The 24582-nt window shown below is 35.2% G+C and overlaps 1 protein-coding gene across 1 annotated transcript in view; it reads left to right on the top strand.

Moving 5' to 3' along the window:
• The window catches only part of IMMP2L (inner mitochondrial membrane peptidase subunit 2), a 408398-nt gene extending 384682 nt beyond the window's left edge, over window positions 1-23716 (top strand). The window contains exon 6 of the mRNA XM_030960426.1: window positions 22218-23716. Within this exon, the coding sequence (XP_030816286.1) occupies window positions 22218-22337 (120 nt within the window). The 3' untranslated portion in view covers window positions 22338-23716. The remainder of the gene's footprint in view (window positions 1-22217) is intronic.
• Window positions 23717-24582: the final 866 nt, after the last annotated feature.

Genomic DNA, 24582 nt, shown 5'->3' with positions numbered 1-24582 from the left:
CCATGAAACTGAAAGTTTGTTTAATCCAGTCACACAAACTTTTCAAGGGTTCTTCTTGGAGAAGTGATATGTAAAGGTGTTTAACCACATTTTTGCCTCAACAGCAGATTATGTCCACTTTCATTTTTAATATTCATGCAATGATTTATGCATTCATGTGCTCTGTAATTTGTTGTTAAATTTTCCTGCCTATAAGAGCAAAGCTGTGTTGCCAGTGAAGATACAAGCTGGGACAATATGAAAATGGGAGATATGGATTTACACAGAAAATTATAGAGTTCAAAGTCATACATTTTGTTAAGTTGGGGTTTGTTGAGTCTAAAGATGTCAGTCATTTTTACCCTGAGTAATTGGACTTTATAGACTGATTATTACAGTGTATTAAAAAGGATCAAAAATTTAAATGGCCAGGCACAACAAGAAAGCTGTGGATTACATGCCTCTTGCAGCAAAATTAACATTAAATAGAAAGAGAAAAAGTGAAGGTGACTTCTACTTAGTTCTTGGTGTTTGTGAGATATGAAGTGCAATTTAATTCACAGATGGAACAGCATTTCTAAAGTATCCTAAAATTAGTGTCTCCTTGAAGAGATGAATAACACTGTTAAGCACAGTACTCCCTGATGCATGAGCAGTGAGAGATGCCTTGCTGTGCAGTCTAATCTAAGTCTAATCTTTGCAAAAAGCTGCAGCTTCTCCAGCTGAGAAGCTCTGAGGACCTGCACTGGATCCTCTGAACAGGGCCAGCAGTGCCAGCCTGTCTACAAGCTTTAATGTTTTAGTTCTCAATACTTTTCAAAAAATGCTACAATTTCTGTAGATATCAAGGTTTGTGATTTATTAGATGTATTTTTTTTTTAATTTTAGTTTTGGGAAGTGGGGTGTGAATTTTAAGGTATGTTATTGACTTCGGACAAAAATAAACTCATGACATTCCTTGATCTTCAGTTGGAAAGGCTACATTATTCTAGGAACTTAATAATTTGTTCCAGTTATCTGTAAAAGTCTCAACTGTTGATCTGCTTGATCATTGTTATTTTCATAGAAATAGTGAACTCATTCTTTTTAACCTGCTTTATCTCTCAAAATAATTTTCGTGTTGACTTTCCTTTTTACTTTGGGCAAGTCTATGATGGCACCAAGTGACTGTTTGGATGATTCAATTTTTCTTACTTCAGTCTGCTTCTAAAAAGAATAGTAACTCTTGCAAAATAACATAGGCAGCCAGTGTGGATTCTTCTATAATTCATAGAACAGTATAAAATGCAAGAAAATTATCTCAGAGATACTGCTTCTCAGAGAAAATATTAATCAACTACCTGCAGAAACAAAGCTCCAGCACAAATCCTTCAGTATAACTTATTTTTTTCTTTCTTTTTATTTTTTTCCTATTTCAGACTAAAATTATAAACCTCAAGTTTATTTAAACATGAAAAAAAATGGGACAAATTAAAGCTATGATCCCTATTATCTTAATAGAAACATATAATATTTATAACCATAAATGACTATAAGAATTGCATGTTAATTAGACGGGGTAAAACTAGGCTCAATTGTCATCTAGGAACTGGACAGTGACTTTATCTTGAATGTAAAAATGTAATAAAAATAGATCATTATTAGCCCTATCTTTTTTGTTAAAACTCAGCTATTTTTATGTTGGAACAGTTCTTGATTAATTTTGTATATGATACTTCTTTTACTATCCATGCACTCTGGACAGTAAAGTATGTAGGCTGGATACACAGAATATTCTAAAAGCAGACAAAACTCAAATTTTCACCAGCACACCGTCTTCTGATATTTTCCAGCAATTATTTCTGCATCTCACGATTGCATCTCTGGCAGTGAGTCCTCAATATATTTTTATTCTTCACTGGCTGCAGATTGCTCAGGCTTCACACAAAAGATTCAATCTGAAGGTACTTTTAGATGAAGTTCTTTCAACTGTGAGTAGTATAGAGTGACTGACTCATTTCAGATGTAGTTCCCATAGAAAAAACATGGCATATCTACTGCACTGGAAGTGGAATCTAAAAAAGAAAACCTGGGAGCTGAGGTTAAATTGAGAGTTTTTAAAAAGAAAAAATGTGTGATTAAATGCTAGCCAAGAAATCTTTGGGTTATGCTTTAATTCTAAAATGAATATTTTTAATCTACTTTTGCATCACTGATTTTTAATTATTTTTAATTTTTTTTTTGGTAGCAGTGTGTTGCCATGGTTAGAACAGAGGCAGTATACAACAATGCCTCTGTGATGGCTGAGATGAGGCGATTTCTTCCTCTGAGCTCAGCAGCTTCCTGAGCAAGCCATTTTAAAGCAACAAAACTAGATATAACAAATGTGTTTTTTATACAGGTATTGCTACATTTTGTCAGGCTGCCCCAAAGGACTTTGGCTCTACTATTCTCTCATTCCCTGACTCCCAGAGTTGTCATGTAACATAATGGTATTTAACAAATTTCATTTGAAACCTGATTCCACTCAAGGTCACTAAGATTTCAAACCCTGTAACCTATGCTCCGTAATTGCCCTGCACTTATTACTGCTCTCTTTAGCATTGCAGTATAAAAAGAAGGACTTCTGAGAATTTTCTAAAGAAGGAAAGACCTCAAAAATTATTTGTTAAACTGGGAAATGCAGTATCAGTGTATGCAGGTTCTGGGCCAGTGAAGGGAGCTTTGCTGTTGTCCTCTTTAAATTTAGTACCAAGTAATTTAGAAAGCTAATTAAACATCAGATGATGTCATGCATTTATTCCAAAGATACCTTTTGAACAGATAGATTTTAATGGAGAACATTACATGATTTTTTAAGTCAATATAGAAGCCCAGATTCTTTTAATCTAATCATAAACCCTGAGCAGAGACACCCAAATTAATAGCATAGTTGCCTAGCTTCCCTCTAAAGCCAAGGGAGAGAAATGGGGAAAACTAACACAATTTACTACTGATCTACATCACAATGTCAAGGTCTTCTCTTTCCATTGGTTGTTTACAGAACTTAGCATGATTTTCATTTTAGACTGTTGATTTAGATGAGAGAATCCAAGTTTGGTGAATATCTCATGGGATTTCAGGAGAACATTGAGAGAAGGTCTAATAAACAAACAATTCAATCAGTCTTCATTTAACCTCAGTTCTTAGATCTAAATGTTTTCTCAAACTCAATTTTATAACTTTAAATTTCTAACTTTAATATGCATTTTAATCTTTTCCAAATAAGGTTAATACCTCAACAGTAATCACTGCTTTCTCTGTTTGGGAATCAGAGCACTTCAGCAAAAAGTATTAATTCCCAGCTTGAATGAATCTTTTTCTGATATCTCATTCTAGTACACGTAGTTAATTTAGGGCTATCGAAACATCTAAGGTATTTCATTTATTATTCCTCCTGTATGCAATAACCTCTTTTTGGGCCAGAGAGATGTTTGTGTAGGAAATCTCTAAAGAAAGCAAGATTGCAACAGGTATTCCAAATACAGAGGAATTACTTGAGATCATTCTCTGGTGATGGCTAGGAAACTTTTCTTATGTAAAGTATCCTTGAATTAGGAAAAATTGCAACAGTGTAAACCAAGGATGATAGGGCTAAAAATCTTTGAATCTATAACTTCATCCACAAAAAGAACTCTGAATAAGGGTCTGCATATAATTCCTTTTGTGGGTATTTGTCCATATGCTTCAGTAGACATTGGAACATACCAGTGAGGTTAAGTGCAATGTCTGTTGAATCAAATGCAATTAAATCCCTTAAATCTAATCAGCTGTGTGTCAGTCTTGTAAATTTTACAGTAGTCTGCATTATATTCTAATAGCTGTCTGACTGTAATGCCTGTGAGACAATTCACTGCTCACTCTTTGTATCTTGTCTTCATAAATGGACAGGAGATTCAGAAATTTTGGAGGGAGCAAGCATTCCTTCTTGTTTTCATAAGGCTTTGTTCTGTTAGATAAACAAGTTCTCTAAACAAGTTTTTTAGGTCAGTGGCACTTTTTAATGCTGAAAATAATTTTTTTTAGTAGCATTCACACTTCTGTAATAGAAAACAAAGTATTTGAGGTTTGGTTTGGGGTTTTTTTCCCCTTGGAAAACATAGAATTTCTCTAAATATTTTTCTCATTTTTTCCCCATATGAATAGAAGCAGGTTTATAAAAGCACTTCAGTAAGTACCATGAAAAACAGTGCCTGTGTAATAATGACATTCATAACTCCTTGTATTTCTTGCATGCTTTCATGTTTTTCAGATAAGTCATGACAAGCTGTGGCATTGTTACTTATTATGACTATTGGAAATAATAGTCCTCATCAAAAGCAAAATGAAGTGCAATTGACTAGACTGTCATCTACTTATATGAGAATAATAATACTTTTAAGCCTTTTTGCTCACACTGTTCTATAAATTAATATTTGAAACCTGTAAGATTCCAGAGGTGAAGTTTGACATACATGTTTTACAATCTTTTATAAATCTGTTGTTGCTTTCTTTCCTTTTTTTTTAATCTCTCATTTTGCAGAGGAAATTAAATAAATCTTAGGGTCAGAGTCAGGTGTCCTTAAACATGAGCAATAGCCCTGGTTTACAGGAATAGTCCTCTAAAATTATGGCAACAAGCTTTCAAGTATGTTACTAATCAGTTTGAGGACAGGTTCCAGGCTCCAGTCAATGTTCAAATTATACCTGAAAATAAGACATTAAGAAATTCACAGTTGACTGTATCATTACTTGTGAAGATGTATCATTACTTAAAAAGAAAATAAATACACACACGCATACACACACATAGATATACATAATTAATCCTGGGCAGCTTTGCTTTCTGGAGGATACACCAATGAACTGAGAACTAATCTCTTAAAAAGCCTTAAACATTACTATCATAATCAAGAAATTACAAAAAAAAAATCTAGGTTTTACTTCTACCACTGACCCTGGTTGGTTGAATGAAGATACTCTTATTTTTAATTTGACTTTTAATTTATTTTATTGTCGTCTAATTGGCTTTTTGTAGAATAGCAAAGAAATACTGTTAGCAAAAATGATTTATATGTTTTTGTTGGCCAGCACATTTTCAAACACTCTGCACTTCAAGGGGCTTATTTATGAAAAATAAAGGGCACTTCATATTGAAGAATATCTTTTTTAAGACAGTTTTTGTACTCCACTTTGAAGGCTGAGAAGTTTTCAGAATCTTTGCTATAATCCTTGCCAAACTCTTAAAGTAGCGAAAGAAAAGAAAATCTCACACCCAAGCTTTCCCTATGGGTGCAATGTCATGAGCAAAATGTTGACTCCTGAGTGATAGAATGTGACACACTCCAAATCCAAAAAGGATTTTACACAAAAATGCCATAGCTCTTCATGTTAGTGTCTTTGTCAAACAGAAAAATTACATTTTCATGAGCAGTTGGTTACTTTTTCTGTTCAATTTATGTCTCTCATACATTATAACATTGGCATTTGATTGCAGAAAAATTGGAGGACACAGACTAAACAATTAATGATTTTCTAGTGTTCAGCAAGATAATGTCAATGACCTAAGTGCCATGAAGTAGGAGGGAAAAGGAAGGAAAAAGTAACTGTGAAATTTTAACTTCATTTTTTTTCAAGAGAATAATAAAATCTTTACTATTTAGTGATCAACGGGGCTCATGTATCAAGGATAAATTTATGTGACAGGCTGTCATCTGAGCACATTTCTGACATGGCTTTAGGATCCAATCACAAGTTATTTAAAAGCTATCATTTTTAATTACTTACAAATAGTTCTAATGAGCAGGTTTCAGAAGTTTGCTATTTTAAACACTTTTCAAAAAACTCATTAAATAAGAATTAATTTTGACATATTTCTAAGTAAGAAATCTAAAATTATAATCATCAAATAGGCTCAACTTTGTTTCTGTAGGAGCAATAAATTTTGTTAAAGTAAGATGCAATCTGAATTAATAAAGGTTCTGACATATTTTTCTTAGTAGCTTCATGTCTATGGTTCTCAAGAAAAGGAGTATTTTTCATGTGTTTTTTCATTATGTAAATGAGTACTAAAGAATAGTAAGTAGAGACTCAACTTTGATTGTCACACCTTTGAGAAAGTTGTTGATTTGAAAGAGAATGTCTCAATTTCTGTGTATGTAAATTTTGAAGAACAACCTGTCTAGCATTTTCATTAGCTTGAGGGCTTGGTTTAGCATTTTCAGAAATGAATATTAGGGATTAAAAATTGTTAATAGCAGTGTCATGATACATGCTAGCAAAAACTTTAAATAAGCATAGAGTTGTAGGGAATGGGTTTTACTTAACAGATCTTTGAATGTCGTATAACCGCAGCATTTCAAAGCCAAAAAGGTATAGAAATTTTTTTAATAGCTAAACCTAAAAACTGAGGCCAGCTGAAATATTATCTCTGTGAATATACTGCTTTTATTATTTTCTATTTCTGCTATGTTTTCTGAATAGCAGCTATAGCATAAAAAAAATGCATTGTACAAATTTCGTGTTTATTTTACCTTTCTTTAGAGGAGAATCTCAAGTTCTCTTTAAAAAGACTAACTCTTTGTGATTTAAAAGATGACCATAACAATTTGCTTTCGTTGCAATCAGACAGGTGAGATGGCTTCCCTGATTCTAGATGAGGTTTAAAAAACAGGAGATAGGCTATGCCCCATTAATCTCAATTAAGGCCTAATCTAAGGTGATGTTCTGTGGTCAGAGAATTAAGTATTTGCTCAGATGCCCTGGGATTTAGCATTTCTATTGACGAATTTACCTTTTGGCTGAACTTGGAAATTAATTTGTCTTAGAAATTATTTCTTTATTCCTTGTCATCCACGTTCTGCTTGTGATTACGCCTTGCTCTCCAGCACTCCTCATAAAACAGCATTTAGAGATTTCTGGTGGATTCCCTTGCTATTGTGTAACGGACTGAGGCAGCAGAGGGTCGGGGAACTGGAGCTGGGTCCTGCTCTGCACAGCAGTGGATGGAGGTTGCTGGTTTCTCGTGCCTGGGGAATGCTGCCAGCCAGCAACCAGGAGGCCTTGCAGATAAATAATTGAGTCAGGCTGGCACACACATGGGAAAGATAACAAGCTGCCAGAATGACATCGTAGGAGAGGTCACTCAGGAGTTGTGGCCAGACTTAGGAGGGAGGAAAATATCAGGATTCTATCCAGATACAATCCGTACATAAAAATTCCCTTACGTAAATGTGTACTAAAGGGCTTCGGACTATCTGGGAATTAATTTCAGCTGAGTTCTTGCAGAGACTATGAAGAAAAATAGATATAAGGTAGTATTTTGAGACTGAAGAGAAAGCTGCAGAACATGGCAGGTGCTGCACTGGACTCTGCTGTTGCCATGGATGCTCAAGGTTAATCTTGTTCAGTATACGTTTGAAGCTCTTGTTTTCTTATTTAATGTGTTAGTATTAACTGGGAATGTTTTCCTGTTGCAGCTAATATTGATTTTATTTCTCATGTTTGGGAAGGAAGTATTCTAATTTCAGGAGGTAGGTGTAGGTTGTTCAAGTATCTCTAAACTCCTACTAACAGGCTCTAGAGGCTCTAGATGCTATTTACATACTCCTTTGTTTTGTTTTTTTTTTCAATCCAGCTCTCTTAAGAATCTGGCCCTGCATTTATTTGTCCACATTTTATATGAACTACACTTTACCTTATTATTAGCTACTAATTTTCATCTTCTTACTTTCTGCATTTAGAGAATCATGATTTTGACGAAGGTATTTCACTCATGCTTAGAATCACATCCTCCAGTCTACAAGAACACAGTGTGGCTGACTCCAGTTGAAGAGTGATTCTCTCTTCAAATGTGCTAATCATGCATACCACGAGGCTCCTGAGGTCAAGGCAGCTTCTGATTCACTTCTGCCTTTGTGTGGCTCCAGACAGCATAAAAACTTAGGTCACTGTGAGAAAGTTGGAGTAAAGCAAACATGGGAGCCTTTTTTTTGGTTCTTTTTGCAGGTTTGGTGGTTTGCCTGTTCAAGAAAAACATGCATTAGATTCACTGAACAAGAAAATACACAAAATGTTTTGGAAATGAGAATGTAGAGTCCTTACCAAGCTCAGAGTGGGTTGCTAAAGCTGTGCAGTCATGGGAGAACAAAGATGCTGAGGGGAGGTTGCCAGAATCCGTTGCAAAGCAATTGTAATAGTCATCTTCCCATTGCCTTTGCCCAGAGCTGACGGAAATTTAGTACTCTAGCAAGCAAGAAGATGAACTATTAATAATGATCTCATTAAAATATGGAACATTTTTTAATCTGCTTTGAATGCTAAGATCCTGAAGCAGAAAAAACAGCTCAGTAAATATACAGGAATATATTTTCTCTGCAGCAGACTGATGAAAATGTATCAGATTGTGCTGTCTGCAATTTCACTGCTGCTGTCTCCTCAGCTAATTTGAGAGACTTGGATCTTCAGGCATTATAGCAATGGTGATGGCTACACAGTCTGTTGCTGGCAAAAATGTAATTTTTGCCCCCCAAAACACTGAGAAAAAAATAAGCATTGGATTTATAGCATATTTTGTATGTGATTTTGTTATAAAGGTAAGCACTTAAAAGGAATTTTAATCACATTGATTTTCTTACTGGAAGTGAAAGAGCTCCATGTAAAAAATTAGTTTTAATGGTGTTAAGTTTTAACATGTATATCTTTGAAATCCTAAATGTTCTAATCCTTTTCCTGTACTGATGACCTGGCAGTTCTGTGTGGTTATATCTTGCTAAAATAGCTTAATAGCTATAATCTGAAAAATTGAGTCATTTAAAGAGTTAATAAATCTAGATCATCGGGTCCCTAGAAATTTATTCATTTTATTTTATTTTACTTAATTTTAATAATGTGCTCAAGTGTATTATTTGAATATTTAAAGTTCAGCACATGCTTTGCTGAACTATGGCTTGATTATGACTAGGAGAGAATTTTTTATTACATATGCAGAGATCTGAATTCATTAGTCTTCAGTACGTTCTTGCTTATCATGTAGAGCTTAGGAAAAGTTTTAGTTTCTCCTTGAGATAAGTATAAATCTTGATGGTAAAGCTGTGGATCAAACCTTCTCTATTGGGTTTGTGTGGCCAGGTTTTGCTGTGACTGGGGGCAGAGATAGGGCACTGGCTTCTGTGGGAAGCTGTGTGTGCTAGAAGCTTTCCCTATGTCCAGCAGAGCCAGTGCCTCTCCAACATGGACCTGTCTCACATTGGAGAAGTTCATGGAGGATTGTCTTCCATGGGAGGGACTGCACACTGGAGTGAGAGTGTGAGCAGTTTTCCCCTTGAGCAGGAAGGAGCAGCAGAGACAATGTGTGATAAACTGACCATGGCCCCATTCCCAGTCATGTGTGTGCTGCTGGGGGAGGAGAGGGAGAATTTGGGAGTGAAGTTAAACCAGGGAAAAAGGGAGGGGTGGGGGAAAGGCGCTTTTAAGTTTTGCTTTGATTTCTCAATTCCCTGCCCTTATTTGATTGGAAATAAATTGAATTAATTCCCTCAAGTCAAGTCTGTTTTGCTCATGATGGTAACTGCTGAGTGGTATCTCCTTGTCCTTATTCTCAGCCATGAGCCTCTTGTTACATTTTCTTTCCTCTGTCCAGCTAAGGAAGGGAGTGATAGAGGGAGCAGCTTTGGTGGGCTCCTGGCCTCCAGCCACAACTGGTTACTGTATTTGTCTAAAGATGAAGGTACTTTGTCTTAATTTTGAAATGATGCAGCCTGTTACTAAGTTATTTGGTTTAGTATCCTGTCTTGTAATGCAAGGACACATCAAAGAAGGCTAGAGAGCAAGGGTAAACCAGAAAAAAGTAATTGATATGTGCCACGAAGAATACCAAAGGTCTTGAAGAGAGCTGTTGGAGAACTCTAGCTATCTACAAAGCTGTTTTCCCTATGTCGTAGTGAATCTTACACAAATTTTACATGCCTTTTGAAGGTGTAGGACAGGACTGAAGAAGTCTCTGTGCTTCTGAATGAGGAGGCATCGTGGCCAGTAGAGGTTTCCTGGTGCATCTCAAACAGCAGAAGGCAGTACTTCTCCTTAGGCCAATTAACTGAACCTCAAGAAACTCATATGTGGGCTTCTCCCATTCTTCCCTGTTTTCCTGATATCCCAATAACTAAAGGGAGCTGGCTGCTGGTCCCCTGCCCCTCCTCTTGTTGAGTCTGCTGGGGCTGCTGGTGCACAAGCGAGGCCTGGGGACTTGATCTGTCACGTCACTGCCCTATAAAACTGGCTTCTCCATAAGGACTGTTGTTCCCTCACTGAGGGACTTTTCTGTGGAGAACTAAACAGTCATCTCACATCTAAGATGTGCAGTCCTTGTAGACTCAGGACTGTAAGAAACAACTGCAACAGTATTTGATAATGGTTATATCTTGATAAGGATGTGTGTCTTATATTTCTGCTATATTTTTGTGAAACTTCTTTTTTCTCTGCAAAACCTCATGTCATTATTCTAAGCTAATCAGAAATGAACAAAAGAAAAAAAATTTCAAGAGGATTACTTAGGTAGGCTGGAGAAATTATATTCATAAGTATATAGTGTTAACTATTTAATAATAAATTCCATTATGAAGTGAAAGGATAGCTATATGATTGAAATTATACAAAGAAGCCTTCTGTTTTGACAAATGTCACAGTATTATATAAACACAGAATGCCAAATAATAGTAAGATTGAATAAGAAAAATATTAATGTTTTGGAGATTTTTTTTCCAAGTAAAGACTGGATTTAGTAAATTTAATCTTCTTCTCCACAGTTTTAGCAAAAATACAGAATAAATCAGATAAAGAAAAGAGAGAAAGTATTTAGTATTCTTAAATTCATAGCTATTATTATAGCTTTAAGGAAGAGAAAAATATTTGTATATATTTGAAGTATTTCTGTGGGGTCTTTTTTTCCCAGGAAATCAACTTGGGGAGATTACATATACAGAACTCTCTTGATGAAATTTACCAATTTAGATGAGCTCTAGCTGTCCTCACACAAAGAGGTCTATTAAAAAGTCTTTTGTATTTTTAATAACATATCATGCAGCTATTTAATGACATTTTGATATCCTAACTGCTCATTGAATATTTACTCCCCGTTGCTTTTCATGGCTCGTATTACCAAAAGCATGTTTTCTGTAAGTCAAACTGTTTCTGTCACCATTTTAAAAGAAAATATAGGCAAGTCTCACAGTAGGACATTTTGAAATATTTAGTTAAGTGGAATAGTCTATTGAACAGTCATTTTTTTAAGGTAAGAGAAAGTAAAAATTATTTTATGAAGAGTATTGCAACAAATTAATTTCTATCAGACTAAATCTAAAAGATGTAATAAAAACCACAGAAACTCTGAGCCAGTTGACAGATGTGTTTGCTGTACATAGAAGGTATTGTTGCTGAAAATCTCTGACAAATTTAGCTTTAGAAAAGGCTTGCTTTGCCCAGTAACAGTTGTAATATCATAAGGTCTTGTACCATTTTGTTTTAATTAAGAAGTAATTTTTCACTGATTCCCTTAAATTAACTTTCCTGGCTACTGCTGGCCTTTCTTTTTTTTTCTTTCTTCCCTCAGCATTTGATAATTACTGTAATACATCTGCCAAGGAAAATTTAAAATTACGAACTTTCCCAAATACTCACAACGCTGTCCCATCACAGCAATGGGTCTGTTCAGGCTGGAGCTATTCCCACAGACAGAAAAGACATCAGTGGGTTGAGATGTTCTCCATGGCATTCTTTAATTTTGGTACTTCTCTAAGTTCAGAAATTGCCCTGATTTTTGACCCATGAGATCAGGTACTTTTCTGAGCTTTTAGAAAATATATGAAGAATAGAAATTAGCTGCAACTAGCATGTGGGGGATTTTCACATCACTTGTCTTGAAGAAGAATTTGAGTGTATCTAGAGATTAAAGCCTACTGCTTTCTTCTACAGTAGGACTCCTTCCTTTCTTTTTAGTTCTCCTGAATGAGTCTGAAATGTCATCTCTCCCAGCTTGCAGACATATGATCCCTGGCACAGCTGTGCATTTCCACAGATATTTGATGGAATTTCACCTGTCATCTTAGCTTGTTTGCTCAGCTTTGAATACTAGTCTCTCATCATTAGGGTCTGATTTATCTGTGAGTGTGCAGTTGCAGCGGAGCAGGAGCCCACCAGGGCTCTCACCCATATTGCACATCATAGTAAATCTCTGTGGCAAGAGCAGTGCCAGGATGCAGAATTTGGTTCTCCTGGATGCAGAGAAGGGGCCATAGAGCAGAGGGCATGGTCCTCTGCTTGAAGGGCCAGCCTGTGGGGATGAGTTGTGTCTGTGGAGGAGCAGCATAGTAAGAGCTCCTGGGTAGTGTGTGAGCTCTTGGGGCCACTCGGTCCCTCCCGTGCTCGACTGCCTTGCACTGTGCCACTGTGTTTGCCAAAGCTTCAGGCTAAAACTGAATTAATGACATGCAATGGCACCAAACTGGAAATCAACTCAATTTGTAATGTACAGCAGTTTTAAGTTGTAATGTATCAGTGTTGTAAGCTGAAAAATATCACTAAGCCTGACATTGTTCTGACTGGTGGCACTGATACAATACGTTCCTGAGCAGGAATTCACATTGAAGTCTTTTATGTATTACTAAATAATTAATATGCAGAGATTTTGGAATTAGCTAATACTTTCTAGGTGAAGATAATAAATGTGTTTTAGTAATTCCTTTCTTCCTGCCACTTGATTTATCAATTCTTAAAATATTGAATTGCAAATTGTCATGGCTTTTTTATATGTGTCTCTTTCATGAGAGCTGCTAGTACATTTTGTTTTTCTGTTGAGTTACATGACTTAGTGACAATCCTATTTAGTCAGGAACTTTGTGCATCATCCAGTGAAATATTAAAAGGTTTTAACTATTAAATGATTTTTATGTATATGCAGCATGCAAAGCACATCATACTGTGCACTAAGCAAATTCCTTTACCAGTTTTATTACTAGAAATCTAAAATAAATAATGGATTGGTTTATAAATCCTTTTGTAGACCTATTTATCATAACGGCTCTGTTAATCATAAACAAGAAAGAGTATTTACTAAGACTTCTATGCTTACTGAAGAAAAAAGAAAAGTAGCGCTCTGTTATATGCTAACCTCTATTTAAAAAATATGTGTTTAGAGAACAGAAAACACAGAAAAAATTGTGAAGGAGTGAAGTTATTTAGTTATAGTAGCCTTTTCAATAATATATCCATGACAATTTGAATAAAAGGCATTGAAATGGAATTCAGTTCATGGAATTCTTGTACTAAGCCTGTTACTATATTTAATGTAGGCAATGGCATTGACAGTTGATTTCTTCAAGAGAGGGATAAGTGATGCATTGCTTTATACTGAATTCCTTTAAATCTGCACTACTTTGAATTTCAGTTATGGTTCAGTGTTAGCTAGTTTTTTTCTGCACATTTAACTGTAAAGAAATCTCATATGTGAAATACATTCTGTTTTCAGTGGCCTTTTCTTTCCTTTTTCTCTTTTGTAACTTTAGGTTTATATAAGCATGTAGACATGATAGAAAAATGAGAGTGCAATCCAGTTATTTTGATATTTAGTACATTTTTTCAATTCAATCAATAACCTGAGTTATCATTACAATGCAGTGCTCACCTCTTCTCTTGTGAATAGCTTAAATTGCAAAACTGTGTTGGATGGGTGCAATCACAATTGTTATACAGCTATTCCATGCTAAAATGTTATTTATTCTGGGAATTTTATTAATTCTGGGAAGGGAATCAACCATAGCATTTGAAATACATCTCTCTCTTCTACATGATTTTTTGTGGTTTTTTCTGTGCATATATGTGATATGTGTATTATTTTTAAGTGTAGATTTTCACTATTTAAGATTTTCTTAAAATAAAATAGTTGTCATTTATATTTTTTCATATTTTAAAAATATATTTTCTATCTAAATGAGCACTTATCAATTTGATAACTAATACAGACCTTGACTGATTATATACTAGCTCTGTGAAAGAAAACACATATGGGATGTTTTATCTATATCTGGAGCTGCTGTTTCAGCTATCAAACTAATGGAACTGTAATGGAACACTTAGTAACAAAATTAATGGGCTGCATTCTTTTCTTTGTCACTAGATCTGTGTGGCTCCATTAGGTCTGATTTCTCCAGTTACTAGAAGAACAATGAATATGCTGGCACTTTGCTATGCATTAGAAAGGAATCTGTCACTTTTTGTATTCATGAGCTAATTGGCACCTTGTTACCTCAAACTTTGGTGAGCTGATAGAAGAAAAAGAACATCTCTTCTGGTGTCGATTTATTTACAAAATAATTTATTGATTCTAATATTTGTGTTGTTCTTGGACTCATAAAAGAAGGAGGTGAAGGATATTTGTTTCTTCTGTCACTGTTCATTATCGCAGATATTTCTACTAGAGAAAGTGGTTTCTCTGGGATTTTACTGTAATCCACAGGATTTTATTTTTATTGTGCTCTTTTCCTACTACTGCACTTGATAGTACTTGTTTCAAGGTTCAACCATGTACAAAAGATGAAAAGTAATAGCAATCATGTTTTCTTTCTATTAAAGTATGGATTTTTTTGAAAGATTAATTTACTGGGACAATTCTCTGTGAGACCATTTTACAGCTACCATCTAATATCAAAGCCCAGTGCCACAACCTTTCTTAAAGACATGCAATCTAATTTGACACAGATAGCTGTTCCAGATTTCATATTTTTCTTAGGGTTATTTTTCTTAGCTGAAATGTTAGGTAGTTGCATAGGTGTTTCTGTCTTAAGGATTTCTTTGGATTTTGAGGGCTGAAATATTTTTTAACTTCTTCTCACCTTTTTCATTAGCCTGGTCCCTTTACACAGTTTTCAATATTGATGCAAATTTGCCAGTCTTAAAAGATACCTGTATCATCAAACTACAGTTGTTTGGCTGATGGAATGTGGGTAGGAGGGCAATGAACTAGTAGATCTGGAAAAATTTATTGAAACTCTATGCCTGCTCTAATGGAGCCATCTCTAAATCACTCTGGGTTTTGCCATATTAGAGGAATTTTCACATTATGTGTATTGGCACATTTCAGAACCTCTCTCTGAACTGGCAAGTATCCAGCCAGCAAAATATAGTCTGACCAGACCTCTGCTGCTCCAGAATTACTCCTAATCACCCCCAATGAGTGTGTCATGAAACAGAAAATTTGAGAAGAAAATTTTGTATATAGCTGGTGTTCCATATTGCCATCAGAAAGTCTATTATAAAGCTTCTTAGCTAACCTGCATGTGAAGGAAAAAAATATGAGGCTATATTGCATCAGAGAATAGAAAACACAATTTGAAACACTGTGATTGTTTCTATTGCTTTATCTTTGTTTGATTTGAGAAAATGTTAGGTTTGTTGTGTTTGAATGTTTATAATTGGACATGACATTTGAGAGGCCTGTACAATATTGCTAGAATATAAAAGACTAAAGCACAAGTGACTACAAAACCAGAGACTGGCCTTTTAAATTGTAGTTTTGTCACTGTTGATGAAATTTCTCAAGTACATAGATAGAGTGGCGCTTGTAGTTTAGTTCTATTTCTAGTTTGTTGGATAGCTATTACTGTTCTCTTTCAGTGAACAGTTTTAGGGGATTTGCACGATTTAGACATTTATTAATGAGACTGGAAGACAGGAGTGTTGACTGCTAGGCTGAAATGTGATGAAACAAGACCATCTTTCTTCTACAGAAGTGTATTCATACACAAGTTCTTTTCCAAGTACACCCTCTGAGAGGATTGTGTGGATGCAATGTTAAATGCTGTGCTTTATTATTTTCTTCATATTACCTTTGCTTATTCTGCGACTGATCTAGATATTCCAAGATTTCTAATTTTGCACTTTGTAATGTGATTATTGCATCATCTATTACAAAACATAAGTGCTTTGTGTATATTTAATGTTTTTATTGAAATAACTAAAATTTCAGTCATTATTCCCCTAAGTCAAAATACATTGTGGGGAAATCATGAAACAGTCCATCTAATTTTCTAATTTTGATTGTTTTGGAGGTTTTTTTAATGAAAGAAATAATGAAATGTGTTTATAAACATTTCATCAAAATCACCATTTTAGTTTCAGAAAAGCATGAAAAGAAATAACAAGTGAAGAAAAGATAGCTTCTCTTTAATGTGCAACACTTAATGAGAATTTATGTAGAATTAAAAGTAACATAATGTTACAGTCAAAACTTTGTTGTGAACAAACCAGGAAAACTCCATGATAGGAGAAGCCACTGAGTCACAGCTGCAGTAAAATCACACTTTACAGCATTTAACTCTAATTAATAGAGTTCATTCAGAGAGTGATAGTACCCTTTGCACCACAAGTTATCAAATTAATACACAAGTCTCATCAAAACAGTTTAAAAATCTCACACAACCACTTTCAAGTATCTATTTTTACCTCAGTGGTTATGCTGCCCCTTTGGGTCCCAAGGTTGGCAGTATCCATCCTCCTCAAAAAGACATGAAAAGGGTGCTTTCATGAGTTGCTGGCACCCTGAATTCTTCACTAGGAGAATTGTGATGTCAATGATTTCCTCTTTCTCAATTTCCACTAATTTAGCACTTTTAAAAAATTTTCCCTTATACTTTATTGATTTTCAATTTGTGTCTCTATTTATTATATATTTTATTTTGTGCTAGTATATTCCTTGTTATTCTCCACTGTTTTTTTCTCTTTGTGCACGTTAAAACCTTTTTGACAGTCAGCTGTTTTAATGACCATTGCTAGGTTTTTTCAGTCTGTTTTAATTATCCTATGCGTACGGTCCTGTATACCTCATTATTATTTGCAAATCACAAATATCTCATCCTATACAGAATATTTACTTTTTAATGTATATGCAAAAACTCTGATTATACCACAAAGCTATGCAAATATAAGCAAATATAAATGGTATAAGCAAAACTGTAACAAATGAGTCAATAGTCACCTGATGATTAGAAAATTTGTTGCAGCTAAATAAGCTGAATCAAAACTGCAGGCAGGAGTGGTAACTTCAGACAAATCCTGAGAAATTAATCGTGAGGCCTTGCAGAGCCAATACAAGGTTTACAGCTTGTTCCTGGCAGTGGCTATACTGAATCTGAGTTGCAGGGCTATGATACAGTGGTAGTCACATCCTTGCATTTTTGTTTTGTCTCTTTGTCTTATTACATATCTAGAATTGTTCAAAATGCATGTGAATGTGACATGTGGGGATATGGTTTAGTGATGAACAGTGACTTAATGGTTGGAGTAAATGGTCTTAGAGGTCTTTGTCAGTCTAAGTGGTCTTCAGTTCTATGATTCTATGGCTATTACTTCCAAATGGAAAACTGAAAAATTAGTAAGTCTAATTTTTTCAAAAGTTTTAGAGGTTTGGATTTTTTTGATTCTGCAGTGCTGTTTCTCAGGGTATATTTAGAGGTGTTCTTCATTGTTTCAGAGTTGTTACAGAATTTGAAATCTTGGCTCTTTAAGGTGCAACAAAATAAAGAAGGCTTAAGTAAAAAAGAAGCAAGGGAAAATCTGTGGGGAATGTTCCTAAACCAAAGTGAACTCATGGCTAGGAGCTACAGTAATTGAATTTAGCTGTTTGGGTAGACTTCACATTCTCTGGGGAAGTTGAGAATACCCTTGTTAGGGTGTGGTGGTTTCACACCAGCCAGCAGCCCAGCTCCATACAACTGTTTGTCCACTCCCCCACCAGGAGAATCTCGAGAAACTTGGAAGGGTAAAAGACAGAAAAGTTGTAGATTGAGATAAGACAGTTTAATAGTAGAAGCAAAAGCCATGCACACAAGTAAAGCCAAACAAGAAATTAATTCACTGCTTCCCTCCACCATCTCAGGGAGAGCAGGGCCCCATCACATGTTGTAGGGGGATACAGTATGGGTAAATGAAGATGGTATAGAACGTAATCTTATCCCCCCAAAGAGTTGCAGCTGGAGCAATTACTAAAGATTAGGAGCAGGCCTGATTTTAACAGGCCACACCTGTAGCCAATAAAATCATTGTTATAAAAGAGTGGATTGGTGGGATCCAGAATCAGATGGTTACTGCAAGGACTAGGAAGAGTCAGTGCTTAGAGGAGCTGCCTATGAGAAACATTGAGGTGTAATAAAGCTCTGGCGATATGGAATCCTTGCACTATAATGATAGTAGAACTCTTGATATATAAGACAACAACATGTAATGGTGACTTGGAAACTCAAACATCATCATTCCAAACCTTCTCTTCTTCCCACTTTTCCCAACTTTACACGCTGAGCATAATGTCATATGGTCTGGAATATACCTTTGGTCATTCGGGGGACCTGTCCTGGCTGCATCTCCTTCCAACATCTCAGGCATCCCCAGTGTCCTTGCAGTGGCAGTGCAAAAAACAGAAAAAGCCTTGAGTCTCTGTAAACACTGCTCAGCAGTAACAAAAACATCTCTATTTTATCAGTGCTGGGTTCAGCACAAGTCCAAAACACAGTCTAGTACCAGCCAAGGTGAAGAGAATTAACTCTACCCCAGCCAAAACTGGCGCATAGGATCACACCATTCTTTGGACTTCCCTTTCCTTGAGATCCAAATGAGTACCTGTCATTACCACAGAAATTTTGATGTGCTCCACTGTATGCTGCATATATACAAACTCAATACAATCTGAATACTACTTTTCCCATTTTCATGATGTATTTTAAAACCAGAAGATGTGATATTCTTGTAAGACTTCATACTAATAAAGGTGGTTTATCCAAGCCTATTAAGACAAAATGAGCAAGATTGTTGTAAGTACCACTGCAGATAGCACTATCAGTCTAAGGCTTATCTTTTCCTTATGCAGTGCCAAAACTAATCAGTTTCCACACAACTGACATACTCACAACAAGCAGACACTGAGGAAATATGCTTTTAGCACAGTAACACTGTCAAAACAGTATTATTAATTCAAAATTTACTTTGCAGATAAAATTGCTGTGTTAATGAAGTGACTTTTTAGTTGTTCAACTTAATATTCAAAGATTTAAAAATAATTTAAACAGCTCAGCTTAGGCACAATAAAATGGATTCTATTCAATATAGTGGCTGTTTTTGCCGCAGCAAGAACAACAAATAGGTCATAATGTTGACATAGCCCCCAACTATTTAATTGCTGGAATCTCTGTGATGGAAAGGGAACACATTCCTCAAAGAATTTATATCTGTAAAGTACTGATTTTTTATAGTTAAGACAGTGTTTCAAAGGAATAAACTTATTTTCTTATGTAAAGGGAGAAAATAATATCTATAAGTGAAGTGATTAATTAATAGAGTATCTCAGTATTTCACTGTTACAACAGAAAGTGTAGACTTTTAGTTCACTCTTCTGAGTTCATTCATATCTAACCTTGATGAGGGTAAATCCATTAGAAGGGCAGGTTATTCTCTGCGAACAATTCTGTTCTTCCTCAGTGAAATTCATGGCTGCTGTGGTAAGTACAGAATAATAATAGGCAATGGAAAAAAGTTATTATGGTTGTTTGCAGAAGTCAAACATCAAGGTGCTTTTAAAGTGAACCTTTAAGTTATTATAAAAGAAGTCCTATAGCATCAGTGTAATTTGTTATTTAGCAAGGGCTTCCATCACCCAACAATATCTGTTTTTCCTTTTTAAATCTAGTCATGTTGTAAATCATGTTTATAGGAAGGAGACTTCTTTATTAGTTTCAAGGCAGATGATGGTCAGTAGAAATAATCCTCTGGGTAAAATTATTCCCAACCTCAGCTTAAAACATGTTTTGATCCATTTATTATATTCTCAGTCTGTTTGCAGACCTCCTGCTGACATCAGTAACAAGCAATGCACTGAGAAAAACACAAAGCTTTGAAAATGAGATGTTATTTGTGTTTGGAAAGAGTATTCTAACATTTTTTTCTCTGTACTAATGCTGTCACATTTTATATGCAGCTGTGGGATTTGCTGTGGTTTTATATTTTGGCACCAGCCTGTAATGTGTGTGCTATCATGCTGTATGCTCGGGGAAAAAACCCAACATGGTAATATTACATTTGCAGCCCACTTTATGGGCTAATTAAGATACAGGATGTTGTGAATGCCATAAATATCAACCAAACTGCACAAAAGTGTGTCAAGACATTAAAAAATGTTGCTCCATGCTATTTAAAAAGAGTTGTCACTTTGCAGCCTGTCCTTTGCTTAAATGTAAGGAAAAGAGCTGCTACGGATCTGGGAAAAAAGTGGTCTCTGCAAGGGATCAAGCAAGTGAAACATAATACTAGACTTCAATTCAGTGATCCACTTCAAATTCTTTTAGATATCATGGTTTATTAAGTAACCAAATTATATTCAAGTAATTCAGCACCTGCTTCATCAAGCTACAGAATATGGAATTAGATATATACCACTTCAGCTTCACTGATTTGATTATGTAGTAGAGAGAGACTGGTGAATATATATTATTCCCATGAAATTAAATCAAGAAAATTAGCCGAAGATATTCCTAGGGGCCTATTTGGTGTCTGTTTGCATGAAATGCTGAATTACCTGCTTACTAAAATCACTTTTTTCTTTTTTTTTTTAATGAGAAATGGAATGGAACAGAGTTTACATAGGAATTTAAGCAGCAAAGTACAAGTTCAAACCAGAAATCCATTTAATTCCTGGCTCTTAAAACAGCCAATACCAGATCATTGAAATATAAGAATAAAGCACATATACACTTTTTCCCTCGGTGGTTCCTAATATGGAGTATAGAGACTTTGTTTATGTTCAATTACCTGTGCTGAACTTTGCTTCCATCATTATTTTTTAAACCAGTTTTCTATTTTTTTTCTGGTCACTTCTGTATCCTGCAAAATGTATGCAAGTATGATGTAATGCTGTACATACTGAAAAGCATTTCCTTTTTATTGGCTTAAAAATTATTTAGGATAATATTATAGATGTTTCCTTGTTCTTATGAGAAATAATGACATGAATCAAATAAAGCCTATGCATTTTTTAATCCATGCCATTGCTAATTCTGTAGCCATTATAATCACTGTTGTCTGTTTAGGAGTCTGAATTATTCAATCTTTTCACAGACACTGACATTCCAGTATTTCTAACCATGATTCTGTCCTATTTAAAACTTCTGTTGGTGCTGGATGCCTACTACCTGCTATTTTCTCAACAAGTCTAAACAAATAATTTAAAATGCAGAAGTTTATGCTGCAGGCTTTTCAAATTAACTGAGATTAACTCCATACAAAACTACTTAATTTCAGTGTTAAGTATGGACCGTCTTATCTCAGTCTGAAATTGTGACTGTTCTATTCTTACTTAGTCTAGCTATTTTCATACCATATATGAAAAGGATCTTGTTTATAATTTACTTAAGATTTTCTAAGTAATTGTGTTTTCTATACTATGTTATCTCTGATTCATTTATAAACAATATCAGAATTGAATTTTATTTTGATATATTGAAGTAAAACATGAGTGAAGTGAAATTGCTGAAGTAAACATTAATAAATAATAAGATGCTAAAACATGTTTGCAAAACATATTAATGAGGTTTAAGTAGTTCTAGGGCTTCAAAAGTTTTTGATCTGTAGAGAAATACATTTTTGATCTGTAGAAAAATACATAGAGATTTCTACAATTCACAGTAATTTTCATTTTTGGTTGAAGACAAAATGGAGTTTTGAAGGAGAGTGATAAATACTAAACACAACATGTTTAGAAAAGCCACTATCCTGGTGTGGTTAGTACACAGAGATCAAATCCAAGACACAGATTCTGTTGAACTTATTCAAAATAGATACTTAAAATTTGTTCTCTGGACCTAGAATAATGAATAACCAAAAAGCTTTATGTGGATTATAGAATACCTCACCTATTTTGAGCAGCATTTTTTTTCTTGAAAATGAAAAAAAAAAACCATTCCTAGTTCTGTATTACAGACAGTGCATTTCAGCAAGCTGTTTTGAGTTCCAAAAAATGTTTTATCAAAAAAAGAAAATGAAATTGTTACTAAAGATGTTTTCTTCTCCCCTCATTACATGCACGAGAGAGTACTCACTCTTCTGCTTTGTATTCTCCCACTACTCTAACAATCATCACATGTTTTGTATTTTTCACATACTGATTTATTTGCATTACCTAACAACACCTCTGGTTTATATTTTGGTTGCAGGTTTCTCTTGGACTTCTCCATGCCCGAGCCACTCATATTCTCTGGCCCCCACAACGTTGGCAGAAGCTACAGCCGATGCTTCCTCCGGAGCGCAAACCCCTCCACAGAGAGCAGGAGTGATCTGAACCTTCAGGCAGGAAAACACTGACATGAAGTTCAACCAGAAAGAGTTCCAGTGGTCATACCATCACCTGTAAGAGCTCTGCCATGTGCTCTGACATCAGTGTCAACAAATACATGTGACATCTAAATGTTACAATGCCACCAGAAAGTCTTTGTGTTTCTTTTGTTTGTTTTTTCTATTGTTTGGTGGGTTTTAAAAATTTCCAACATTAGGACATTGTATATTAATTCAGTTTGAAATAATTGGTTGTAAGAACTGAACATTCATTTTTTTTCTGGAAGCAGTAACATGCTTGGCTTATGTCTGTACCTGTGCTTCTCTGGACAAGAAACTATTAAAACCTTCGATAAACTATTTTGATCTTTTACATCCACCTTGTTTCTTTTGTAACTGCATGGAAATTATTAATATTGATTGCATGTGAAAAAAGAAAAAAACACCCAAAACTTATATACTTTGGATTGGCCTATCGTTACTAGTAATGAGGTATCAGTACTTCTGTCGGTGAAAAGTTTTTAATGCAGTTTATTTCTATTATTAAATTGAGTGCATATTACTTATTTGTATTTTCTTTTTCAGGATAAAAATAGTTTGTTTTATATAAATATTCCCTGTTTATCTTTCTGAATTAGATATTCAGTCAAATTGTACAAATGTTGTTACATTATCTGAAGGCAATGTTGAATAATTTTTTCTAGTAGAGTAAATCTTTGTTAGTACTGATTGCCACATTTCTTTGAAACTTTGTAATTAGATAAGAAATATGTGATTAATATTCTAGTATATAGTTGATATTATAAATATACTCTGTGAATAAGCAATAAAGCTGCACACATTATAAGTGAAAAGAACTTGGAAAATTACACATTTTCAATGACAAATCAATATGACCCAGCCTTTGTTCATATTCATTGAGTTTTACTTCACATAGGCTAGTACTATAAAAAATTTAACAAACCACACAAAAGATCTTTAAACATTTTCAGCTAAAAACATGCAATTATCAGAACTTCAGGCAAGATTAATATCAGTCTACAGTTCTTTGAAGGTCTGCCTTGTGAGTTAGATGATAGCTTCAGCTGCTAAGAAAATTATCTATTACTATCTAACTTTCTTCTTAAATGCTCCAGCTCTGTAGACTCTCTGAATACTTTGTTTGTCAGGATCTTTCTTTATTCCAGAAAGGTGTTCTACAGGTCTCTGAAATCTCTTAGTTAAACTAATGCAGTTTGTTTGGGTGTTATTGCAGTAAATTCAGAATTATTCTGGGACAGAAGGAGAATCCAGGGAAATACATGCCTGTGAGCCAGCTCTCATGCTGGGGAACATTATGGAACAGATTACCTTGAATGTGATCACATGGCCAACCAGGGCGTCAGGCTCAGCCAGCATGGGTTTAGGAACAGCAGGTCCTGTTTGACCAACCTGATCTCATTTTATGACCAAGTGATCTTCCTAGTGGATGACAGAAAAATTGTGGATATTTACATGGGCTTCAGTAAAATCTTTGACACTGTCTCCCACATCATGGGCAAGCTGTCAGCCCACAGCTTGGACAAGTGCTCTCTTCACTGGGTGTTCTTCTTTGTGTTCTTTTGTCTATATTTTTCCATACTCGATCTTCCCCGAATCATCCCCATTTCACTGACTTTGATCCCCTAAACACCTCAGAAGTCTTGTGCAGTACTGAAATGCTCTGCCCTGCACTCCACAGCAAAACCTGTACCCATGGGCCAGTCTGCCAGGCAACCCAGCCAGCCTCCCCTCTGTTCCCTGGTGTTGTACCCAGTGGGGTGGATCCAGGGGCCTCAGTGCTCCTTCATAGCTGTAAGGTGGGACTTTCACAGTTTTATGACTCCTGAAACAGACACAAAGGAGTTAAATCGTGGTCTAATTTGGGTTCCCACAGCTTTCATTATTTTGGGCTCCTTTGTCTGTGAGAAGACCAGCTCATTATCATGTAACTTATACAGGCAATGAAATTTTCAATGTCCCAAGTATTCAATTGTGACAGGCCTCAAGGAATATTTATTAATCTATATTTGCATATATTTGTTAATATCCGTGCATTTATATGGAGATGTATGTAGGATATACACGATGAAATTATGGAATAGAGAATATGCCTATTAAGAGTGGAGATGGTTGTAAAGACTGATATTTGGAGAATGGTATTAAAGCACAGTGATCTGAATTTGATAATAATGAGCAGAGAGTCTGATGAAATAATTACCCATATAC

Source organism: Camarhynchus parvulus, chromosome 1A, assembly GCF_901933205.1.
Source record: "Camarhynchus parvulus chromosome 1A, STF_HiC, whole genome shotgun sequence".
Taxonomy (NCBI): Eukaryota; Metazoa; Chordata; class Aves; order Passeriformes; family Thraupidae; genus Camarhynchus; species Camarhynchus parvulus.
This window is presented reverse-complemented; position numbering and strand designations above follow the sequence as displayed.